This window comes from Plectropomus leopardus, chromosome 24, assembly GCF_008729295.1.
Source record: "Plectropomus leopardus isolate mb chromosome 24, YSFRI_Pleo_2.0, whole genome shotgun sequence".
In the NCBI taxonomy this organism is placed as follows: Eukaryota; Metazoa; Chordata; class Actinopteri; order Perciformes; family Serranidae; genus Plectropomus; species Plectropomus leopardus.
In genome coordinates, this window is record NC_056486.1 from 8,966,578 (window position 1) to 8,978,583 (window position 12,006).

A 12,006-nucleotide genomic window follows, 5' to 3' on the forward strand; every position below is an offset into this window, starting at 1 on the left:
TTGGCTGTGGACCCTGTCTAATTCCAGTCTGTATCTTTATCACAAAATTCTACAAAAATCACAATAAAAAAGTGCACAGGTGCAGTAAAAATGTGCAGTGTGTTTTTCAATCAGGACTCACCCACACTATCCAAAAATATTTTTTTCCAGCCTCTCAACCTGCTGTTTCAAAGAATACATTTAGGCACTGTGGCCACTTCACATGATTTCTGTGTAAGGAAGTCCTCCAAACTTTCCAAATTTCAATCAGCAATCTCTCATCGCTGCTTCTGGAGTGCAAAGTTGCCAAGTGCAGCTATGATGAAGGGAATATTTGAACCACAGGGCGAGTGTTGAAAGTTAATGGTAGTCTATTTACCAACAACTGAGCAAGAGGCTTAACCATATACAGCTGTGGCAGAGTCTGTCATTAACCAACAGTTTGAATGTTTTGGCCCTTTGAAAACTGAGCAGATTCATTTGATTTATTTAAAAAAAAAAAGGGAAAAGGCAATGAACAACTAAAAAAGTTATAACCTGGAAAAAAAAATACAAAAAAATAAATGAATAAATAAACAAAAATGTAAAAAGTACAAGAAAAATACCTAAAAATTAAGTTTTAATGAATAAATAATTATGATAATTATAAATATAGTTTTTGGAGACATTTTGTCCTTGCTTTAAATTTTTTTCAAATCTATCAGTTTCTTGGAATTTGCAGAACAGTTCTTGCCAAGTTGATCATTTTCAACTTTTCCCTCCTCATGTTTTCAAAAGAAAGCAAAGGTTTGAATACTCGAAAAAAGTGATGTTGAAGAAAAGTGATGCTGGTCCAGGTTTCAAAGGGTTAAGAACAGGAGCTTAAAAACTTACATCACAGCGATATCTCTCTTTTTTTCCATCTCTCAGGGATTTTTTATAACATTGTATGGAAACACACATGTTCCGCTGGTGCAGCCAAACGCTGGCAACAACAGAGTTGCACTGACTGCTGAGTCGGCAGTTGCCATAACCACGCTGAGGGAACATAACCAGCATCATAAACTCCCAGGGGCCCTGCAAACACAGTGTTAAACCAGGTATGAAATTATGTTCTCTCTTAAAAATCAGAGCTGAGGGATTATGAACAAAGTCACTGTAGAATTTACTAATTAGGGATCATCTCATTCTTTTTCCATCCCCATCTCTCAATTTGCTTTCTGTCCTCACACTTTGCTCTCCCACCCCCTCCGTACTCACCTTGCTTTTTGGAAATTAGAGGAGATGAAACAAGAGGCCTTATTGTTCTATCCTGCACATTTCAGGATGAATTACAGTGGCAGTGAAAATAATTGCTTGTCCCAATTATGAATCCATCTGCTGCCGTGGCTTTCTGATTTGATGGGGAGAAAATTCCCGAGAGCAAAAACCAAACAATGCGTGGGAATAAGTCATAGGAGCATGTCAGTGGCCATTAATATCCATAAAGGCAATTTCACAACACACCTAATGACATAAAATGACAGACAATAACTGTGTGGTAATTAGTATGTGTGATGTGAGTAGAGGTGTGATGGTGTGTGAGTGTCTTTAGGGGGATTGGAGTAGAGAAGGAGTTGGGCTGATATTTCTCTGCCAATACATGTGGACAATTTACCTCATCTGACCTATAAAATAATATGACTTCACAGGGGTATGCAGACACACAAAATAAGACATTAAATAATACATTTTAAAATGTATATATATTTACTGTATTAGATAAATTTGACATTCTTTGTAATCTAAAAAAAAATGTTTTCTTTTTTTAAATCTTATTTCTAAAACTGAATATAGTTTTATTTACTAATCATTTAAATGTCATACAAGTAAGTACAAGCCCCATTCATAGAATACTGATTTCAGTTTAACTTTACTTTGTTGGTGCTTTCATCTTGTAGCTTCTACTGAAACCTTTAAATCTTCATAGTAACAATAATACTAATAATAGTAATAATACTTAAAAATATATACATTTATTCAGGCTACTATATGTAAGATAAAAAAATAGTTCTTGGTTACTTTAGACCTATAATATTTAAGACATATTTGTTAAGTATCTTTCCAATTTGAATATTAAAGAAGTTCATTCCATTCTGTCTATTTATAATTTTTAAAAACCTTTTAAAATATATTTTTATGTCTTAAATTGATTAGAATTTGATTTACTAAGAATTTAATTTTTATGAAAGCAAGTACAAGCCCCATTCGTAGAAAATTGACTCCTATATAAGTCTATTTTGATGGCGTTGCTATCTTGCAGCTTATATTTAAATCTTCATAGTAACAACAATAAATCAAAACAATACATTTATTTCTTGTAAATAGATAATTAGCTTTTGGTTACTTTGTACATATATAATGTCTACAGCAGAGCCCTTTATTCTAGTGCACTAATCTACAGCATTTAAGACATATTTCTTTCATATTTTCCAAAATAAATAATTAAAAAGGGTATTTTTTTTCTACTTTTACATTTTACATTTTTTATTACTTTTATAATGTCTTTTTTTCTTTCTTTCTTTCTTTTTACAGAGTATTTTTACTATATTTAATAAAATTAAAAATATCTCAACTGTGTTAGAATTAAAACTACATCAAACATACACAACCAAATAACTGTTTTACAGTTATCGAAACATTTTGGACATTGTGACACACACATGTTAATAAACCAATTATGTAGAATAAAGTTTTTCGGACTCGTAGTCGTGGAGTGTCAGTGGGGAATGTAGTTTCCTGGAGTGCCAGAGTCACTGTGATTTCTTCCGGGTTCCTCGCGGAGTTTGTTTTGTTTGGGTGTATCTGCCCACAGCTGACAGAAAGTCACTCTGCGTCTTTAAGCTACTGTTTTGTGACGGTTTTGCAGAAAATAAAATGTCCTTGGGGGTTTTATTTAAGTGTTTCACTCGGTGAAAGCGGACAAGTGACTCCACTGTGATTCCATCCCGACCTGAGACACCTGTTGCTCCAGTTTCGACGGACAGGTGCCACTTTCTCCGGCTCACACACGGAGCAGCTCCGGGTGAGACAGTACCGAAACTTGGACTAACTATTCAGTTATTTTTTAATAAACAATTTTATATTCAGCCGCTATGAAAGTTACGGTAACTTTCGGGGACACGGCGGTGGTGGTTCCCTGTAAAGCTGGATGGACCGTCCGGGATTTAGTCGACCAAGCCACGCGCAGATACCGCAGGATTCTGGAGCAGGTTAGCCCCCTTCATACTTTTACTTATTTATTCATTTTTTCCGGTATTTCCTTAAATAACATGTTAGTTGACGTTTTACACCCGTTTTACAATGGCTTTTCGTTCCACTTATTCTTCATATTTTACAAAATGTAGCCCCCATAACCTGTCCAAGGTGTGTGTCACGTGGCCAATTAGTGCTAAATGTTTAAAAGGTTTAAACTAGCAGATAGCTTAAAGGAGACAAAAGTCGTATTATTAGCAGTGGGGGGTTGTAACAAAGTACATTTACTCAAGTACTGTACTTAGGTACATATTTTAGGTACGTTACTCGAGTATTTACTTTTCAGGTCACTTTTACTTCACTACATTTTAAAGGAAAATATTGTTCTTTTTACTCCACTACATTTAACTGACAGTTTTAGTTACTTTACAAATTAACATTTTTGGATACAGATTATTACTAGAGTTTATAAAATATGGTGTTTGTATTGTTATTTTTTCCCCAAGGTTTATACAAGCTCAGCTGCAATGAGAAGTCAATCAGTCTATTGATTATTTTATTAAAAAAAAACAAAAAAAAACAAATGGTGCATTAAATTGAATTTAAGCCATATAAACATATTTTTAGTTTGGTTACTTTTTTATTTTGTAAAAACAAAAAAACCCTTAGGAGCAGGATGGATGCAGACATTGTTTTTGTATTGCATTGCAGAGCTGTTAACTCTCATGTATATACACTGGATTATTTTTAAATAACTTAATACATTAAGTGTGCCTTGTGCAGCTATATTATTCAGGTATATATTAGTATTGGATCTGGACTTGTTATTGGCAGGTACTCAATATCAAATGACTTGGATTTGGGGCAGAAAAGCATGATTGGGACATCCCTGCATAAGACTGAAGGAGCCACTATTGCAAAGTGTTGTTTTCCTGTGACTTGTGTTTTTTCAGTTGTCTCACATAAACACAAAGATATGAACCCCCAGCTTTCTGCTCCCTGATGTTGCAATCACTTGAACATTAATCATTCTGCTGAACTGACCTTTTATTAATCAGCTGCCGCTTATGTGCATGCTGTCCCGGCGTGATAGGGTGCTGATGTGCATTTCATCTCAGTGAGGATGTGAGTGGCGCTGGCTGTCTACCTGTACAATAGCTCCCTGTTTAAGCCCTGGTATCTCAGTGGGCAGGTGGAAGTTTACTGTTTGATGTCCTCAATGTGGCCGCAGTTGGTGATGTGTGCTGCGGACAGGCGGCTTTGTCCTGTGAGTGATTGGGGATTAGGTTTGGTGACAGGTCCCAGTCTTATCGGTTGGCTTGTCCCCCCCTCAGCCCGCCCACGCGCCCTCCCTCTCGGCAAGGCGAGAAGCTGGCTTGTGGAGATGCGAGGGGCCGCGGAAGCAGGGATGGAAGGGGGTGATTGGGTGGCTGTATGGCTCGATGAATTGCTTCCACTCTGTGAAGGAGCACACAAACACCTGGATAGCCACAAACACACACACACACACAGCTCATCTTGCTCAGTGTCCCTGAGCTGTCACGTCTCTGCTCCACTGACAGCCACAGCCATGCCCACTCTGCCCAGCAGTCCCTGTTGATTCTCAGCGAGACACGCCACGGTGCACAAGCTGAAGTAGGCTAAATGCGAGCGTGTGATTAGAATGCACCCAGCCCTTGATTGCTTTACACAGAGCATGTTAATTAGCAGCTAGACACTGACTCAGCAGTCTCTTAATAGAGGCGGATCATCACGAGGACAGTCCGGCTCCGTCCCTGCCAGATAGGGCCAAATAGATATGACCGGATGAGCTGGCTGCTCCTGCCAGCAGAATCCACTTAGCTCCCACATTAACCGCACATTTCTCCACTCGCCGCTCTCACTGCTGACAGCAGGGACAGTGTCAAAAACCTTGGTTTAATCACTGAGAATGTGTGTTTGTGTGAGCTGGTTTATGCATGGCAAACAGGATTCTGCACAGTCTCGCTGTGCATTGCAGTAATGGCACGTAAAGCTTCTTAATTAGCAGGTTATTTTAATGTGATCTCAGCTGTGACTCTGTACGTGTTCGGCTGCTTTTATATCTATTGTTGTGAAAACAGTTGAGTTAACTTATAAAGCCTCTAACGAACAGCAAACAGAAAATTACAGCTCATTATACAGTGTGATTTGTAAAATATGAGTGTACGTGTTCTCACAGCGGTGATAAAAGACTTTTTTTTACCATCCACACTTTATTCGATCACTGCTATTGTGGCATGTGATGAAGACTGTGGGAGTTGTGCAAAGATTTGCACCTGAGGTGTTAAGATTTATAAGTTAGAGATGATATAATATAGCTTTATTTTAAATTAAATATTAACTTCCATCTGCCATCCAGTTACTTAATAATAAAAAACTAGGCTTGATTTGTTAATTGTTGCCTACTTCTATATAAATCTGTCTCTTCTGGAGCTGAAATTATCAGTTAAAAACTGCATTTCCTGTGGAACATACAAGTGGATGCTGAAAGCTGAAATTAATCCAAAACCATGGCTGAAAATGGAGAAATATCAAAGAAATTGCTGGAAACATCTTAAAATCTTGCAGAAATGGAAGCTGCACTGCATTACCTGAAGAAGCTAAGAGCTGAAATACATTACTAGAAAAGCTGGAAGCTAAACTGTAGTAACATAAAAAGTCAAAAAAATTGAACAGAAGCATAAAAGTCCTTGAAGAGCATAACATTTTGACATTTGAATAGTTTCTGTTGCTGAAAGTAAGCGGAAGTACTAGTCGATTAAAAAATGTACAGAAGTCCTGTGGGTAGTAGTAGTTTGTTATTCGGTGTTTAGTTCATAAAATGCCAAAAAATAGTGAACCTGCTCATCATGACATGACGTGTTTTATCTGTCTGACAGTACAAAACCCAATTTTTTTTAATTAACAGTGTTTTTAAGCAGCAAATTCTTGCATTTTAGACACTGGAACAGAGACGTCAAATGCTAACTGTTTATTGGTTAACTGCAGAGAATATTTTTGACTGGTTATGTATGTCTATAGGTTAATTTTTCTACTCTTCAGTGGACTGCACTGTGTACCATCCGGGTCTGGTGGGAGCTAACCTTTCATAGCACACTGCTCAGGGCTTTACCCAACTCAGAATTTTGCCAGTTGAAACGGATTTGGCAGTTCAGTACGAATATTCGACAATTCGTTTTGTTTTCCATACAAAGTTTTATAGTCTCAACAGGCTCCGCAGAATGTTCAATGTGACGTCTGCATTCATGTCATATGGTAAACAAGCTGTTGGATCACAAAAGCGCAACAACATTTTTTGCAAGGCACCTGTGGATCTTTAAAAACTCTTAAAAGGCCTAGAATCCATTAATTTTAAAAATAAAGCCTTGATTGGCATTAAAATGTCTTAAAACGATCTTTGAGAAGTCTTAAAAAATGCTTAGACATTGGAGATGGAGATTTTTGTGAATCTTTTTTTTTCTTACATTGAATTGCAAAAGCTCAAAATAATGGGTAACTTAAAAAAATAATATTAATAATTCACGGAATGCCTTTTGCATTAACATTTGAAAAATGAAATTAATTTCCCCCTAACCTTACGTTATTGTGCATGTTTTTTCTCTTCAACATTGGCTTCTGTAAAATTGGCCTTAAGTTTCATTCCAAGTGGCATCAAAAAGTCTTTAAAAGCCTTATATAGCCTTAAGCTGTAGGAACCCTGATCCCACAAAAGTCAGACACTGTATCATATTATCTTGCACTGTAAATTCCATATGTTAATGTAAACGACTTGTTCTAAGGTAACAAAAACACAACAATTTTTTTTCAGGTGAATGTAAACTAATGAAAACATAATAAACATTGTTTTTGCCCATAGCTGTCCCAAAATCCTACACACTCCTACTAAATGTGAAAAAAGTTGCTGAGGATGAATTTTGACTCATTCCATCCTTCTCCCTATGAACTAAAATGAAGTAAGTCCACAGTTTCAGGTGTGAAGAGTCTTAATAACAGCTGACTACTCTGTGTTCCTGGATGACTTTATCGGTATTCGACTGTAGCCTGGGGGACCAGCATGTAGACTGTGAGGGTTGTGCGTTCTCAGGGGAAACAGCCAGGTACGGAGCTGTCTCTCTCTGTCTCCTGGTCTGTCTGCTGCAGGTTCAGTTCAGATTACAGCCCCTATACCAACTGTGTCCTGACACCTGACAGAGCACTAAACAACTGGAAACACTTTGCCCTCCGTCTCATGTATGTGGGAGTGAGAGGAGTTGTCCAATGTGGGTTGGTATGTGCGTCAGAGCTCAGCTATGCAAAAGGCATTTTTTAAGTTAAATGTAACTGTTCAAACCTGCTTTTCTCTTCCTCAGGCTGATTGTGTCATTGGATTTTTCGATCTGGCTCCTTGTCAAATGTGTTCAGGGAAAAATAGTTGGCTTTCATCAAACTGCTGAGTTGATATTGTGTTAACTCTATCATTCCCTGAAGGAAAGTACTCCACCCAGTTCAAATAACTGTATAGCTATATAGCAGCACCCTGAGGCTCAGTGCTGGCTCACTGTGTAAATGATGGGCACTGCAGCAGGGCAGGTGCCTGCTGGCAAGTGACTTTAAAGTTGGGCATCCCAGACATCACGACAATAAAAAGTTTTCAGTTATAGAGACATGAGAGTGCACAAAAATGTTCTTGAAATTGAAAAGCCCACTCAGCCTGCTTTCAATGTGTGCTACTGTTCAGCTTATTCTGGAAAATAAAGTTACAATTTGTAATTATTTTTGTGATTAATCTTAAAAGGAAGAAAAAGCAGCCTTAATAAGCAGTATTTAAAGCAAAAATTAGTTAATAAACAATTATCATTTTGATAGTGCAAATTTTCTACTGTCTACTTTATTAATTCTTGTTATTATTATTATTATTAGTAGAAGTATTTATTTATTTATTTTATTTTTACTTTATTTTTATTTATTTATTTTTATTTGCTATGTCTATTTGTCTATTTTCAATTGTAGTCTATTGTAAAGACCTGACAAAAAACAGGCTTCTTATTTATTATTGCTACTGAAAGGAGATAAATAAACAGCCCTTTGTTTTTCCAAAACAGGACAGGTTAAAAATGTTTTGGTTAACTGAAATTATTATTTATCAATCACCTTGTCATACTATTTAGTAGCCAAACACAAGAGTATCCTTTTAAAAAGTATATTTTTTTTAAATTTTGTTAAAAAAAGGAAAAATTATAATACTGGCTGTTTTTTTTTTATTTTTGCTGCAAAAATGTAGTAATGACCAGGCTTCACCACACATGCCTCACAATGAGTCTGAATTGTTTATAAGTGACGGATTAAAGTTTTAAGAAAAAGATATCAACTGCGTTATACAGTTTTATAGTGTGCAATAAAGCATACATTAAAGCTGCGGATGGGAGTTTCATTGCCACGTCATGCAAAAATCTCACAATAACCCTTGAGCATATAATTCAAGTGGATTTAGAGAGAACAAGATCTCTGTATAAAACACTTAGATTTAGAATACAATGAAATAAAACATTTTGCAAGAATACGGTGCAATTACCTAGTTAATTGCACTGATCAGTGACATTAAAACGCTGCAAAGAAACAACATGTTTATAGGCCAAAAAATACCAAGAACAGTGCAATAAAATAGCTGAACAGGAGGAAGCCCTCACCCAGAAATTCAAAATGTGTGTTTTTTACAAACTTGACATGTTCTGGATTCACTTGTGGGCCATTCAGAATGGACCTGCGACTCACTTTTGGACCGTGACCCACTAGCTGGAAACCCCTGCTCTACAATGTAGGATTTAGGGGGATTCATTGGCAGGAAGGGCATATTATATTCATAACTATATTAACACACAATGTCACTCGCCTATATGATTATTACAATGTTATATTGCGTTATCAAGCCCTGCTAAGGTCAAGTTGTCTCCCTCTCTGGCTTTCTTCGTCCTTCAGAGAGAAAGCTCTCCTCAGCTTTTCTTTCATTCGCACCGATGGATCCAACTTCACGTTCATTAAAGACATTTTGCTTTCGTCACGGCTAAATCCACACCGTGCTCCTGCAGCTGTTTAATTACACATTCTTCTAAGGATCAAAGTGTGAAATAGCACCCCCAACACCACCACAGCCAACCGCCGCAGCCCCGCTGAATTTAGCTTCACTAATCGCCCCAGCGCTTCACCATTCTCAAGTGGTGTCATGTTTGCTCACCAGAGAGGGGGAAGAGGGAGAGATATGGCTTTCAATGGTGGGGGACTTAATGGTGTAATTTGCAGGGAATTTACTCTTCTAACTGTCACGGTGATTCTGCTCCGCTGTTGACTGACTGACTCCCGACTCCTTTTGTTTTTTATGTCATGGGAAGAGTTCATGATACAAAGGGGAATTACAAGGGATTGACAATGAGGGACTTCAGAAGAGTTTTTTTTCCACTCGCCTCTTTCCTCTCTATAGATTACGTTCCCTCTGAAGTGTCATACATTCAGCCTTTTTCATCACGAGGTAGAAGGAGTGTTTTCTCAGGCCTTTGGAGCTCTGGCTGTGGAAACAGAAGCACTAGTATGCCAGGTGTGCTGATGCTCAGCCCGCAGAGGTGACGCTAATTAACACATAGGCATTGTTGTGCTCTAATCCACTGATGTGAATTAATCCTCCCCCTGAAAATCACACTAATACCTCTTATTTCATTAAGGTGTGTGTCTTAATGCTGGTGATGTGATGTCACTGCAAAAGAGCCAATTAACGTGCTTCCCTCCTTTGCTGTCACACACACACACACACTCTCACACACACACTGTAAACAGTGTCGCTGAGAGGCAGAAGAATGCCGGCAGTGGTTCAGGTTGGACCAGTTTTTCTGGCGAGGTATAAATGCTTTGCGTTCATGTCTTGGCTCCATCTCTGCTCCACTGGTTTCAATGTCTCCGTCCCACATGTGCTGCCTTAGAGTTAACATTTAGCCTACAATATAACATATATTCTGGTTTGAACACTGTAAAATCTCATAACAATTAAAATAAAATCCTTTTTAGCATTAACTTCAGGGTTTGCCTGGATTATTAAAAAGTCTAAACAAGGCTTTGAATTCATAAATCTAGAAATATGGCCTTAATTGGTATTAAAATGTAGTAAATCAACCTTTCAAAATTCTTATACATGGCAGGTAGAGCTTTTTTTGAGGTTGCATTTTAAAGTCTTAAAATAATGGATAAGATCTTTTTTTTTTTAAAATTTTTAATAATTAACCAAATCCCTCTTCATAAACTCTTAATGATGGGATTTAAAGTAGTGGAATCCCACATACAGTAAGTAAGGAACACAAAATCAGCAATAAAATGTTGCCACTTAATGCCAGATCTAATCACATTTAACTTTCTCAATGGATCAAATATTTTATATTTTATGTTACAATAAACTGACTTTTATTCAGTTTTGGTTATTGTAAAATTGGTTTTAAATTGCAACTGGAGTGGCATAAAAAAGTCTTCAAAAGTATTACATTTAATTTGCTTTAAGCTGTAGGAACCCTTTAAATTGAATTTGTTAGTTTCAATTGAGGTCAGTTTATAGTGTATATATTGATTTTGAAAGGTCAGCCTCCTCCTGCCATCTGAAGCTGCCTTTTTAAGAAGTGACAGGTGGCCTCTTTCTTGAAAAAGAAAAAAATATAGTGAAGCCCATAAGACAGCCTCCGTGGGGAGAATTAAAGCTACCAAAATCAGTCACCTGCCGACATCTTTGGCTTGTTATGTTGGTCACATGACCCTTGCCTTGCCTTTACCTGAGATTCATCATGTCCATCTATTCAATTCAGGGTCCAGGTTGAAAATACTGGAGTTCCTCTTTAAAGTTACTGTAGCTCACTGGTGTTTGGGTCCTAAATTCTAGAAGAAAGCTATCATGAAGCTGTCATGTGTCTTTTTATACTCTGTCTTTGTGAGGCCCTCAGACAGTTTTTACAGTGACAGGATGCTCTTGGCTCTGGATCATTGGCGTGTACGCCTGTTTGCATATCAACAGGCCGTCACATTGTGTGAAAACTGCAGTGTATTTGTATGCGAGTTGTAGTTGCAGATTACTTGCTGCTCTGTCTCTCCCTGCTCTGGCGCTGGCATTATGGGCACTTCTGAAGAAAGGGAGGTTCTGGCTTTATTCCTGTGATTGAAATCCCAGGCTCTCCCAACCATTTGTTTTTAGAAGAATGGACTTGGCCCATTGTGACAAGCAGACACCCTCTTTTTTTGTGGCCCGTAATTCACATTCGGATGCAGCGGAGCAAGAAGGAGCCCATTCACAGCGGGTCTCAACGATACAGCAGAAGCCGCTCACTGGGTCTCAGCCAAACTCATTCCAGCCTCCGAGGCTTATAGCCTATAGCTGTTAATTTAGCTGGTGATGCAGTCTTGTGTTGCTGTGGACAGATTGCTTATTGGTATGGGCAGTTCCTAATGGGCCATTTTCAACTGCACACATTGTTAGAAGCGATAAGACTTGTCAAAGATTTCTTTTCTTAGACTAGAAATGACTTTTAATAGAAATTATGGGAATAAAAAAGCAAATATTTATTTAAACAGACTAAATTTGACCCATCCAGGAGGATGGAAATACATTCTGTTTCACTTTGTATTCATATTTTACACAATTTATCATCAGCGTCATCTTAAATTGTCCACAGATGCACTTTCTCTCAGAGATCTGCATAGTGTTGCGACAATAGACTTCGACACAAAAAGGGGAAGATGCTATTGTTCATGTACTTCTCTGTTGATTTTGCTAACAGCACACAGATTTCA

The 12,006-nt window shown here is 37.7% G+C and overlaps 1 protein-coding gene across 1 annotated transcript in view; it reads left to right on the forward strand.

The window, feature by feature from the left end:
* The first annotated feature begins 2,775 nt into the window (after positions 1-2,775).
* Positions 2,776-12,006, forward strand: part of pard3ba (par-3 family cell polarity regulator beta a) — a 198,092-nt gene continuing 188,861 nt past the window's right edge. The window contains 1 exon segment of the mRNA XM_042513093.1: positions 2,776-3,209. Within this exon segment, the coding sequence (XP_042369027.1) occupies positions 3,093-3,209 (117 nt within the window). The 5' untranslated portion in view covers positions 2,776-3,092.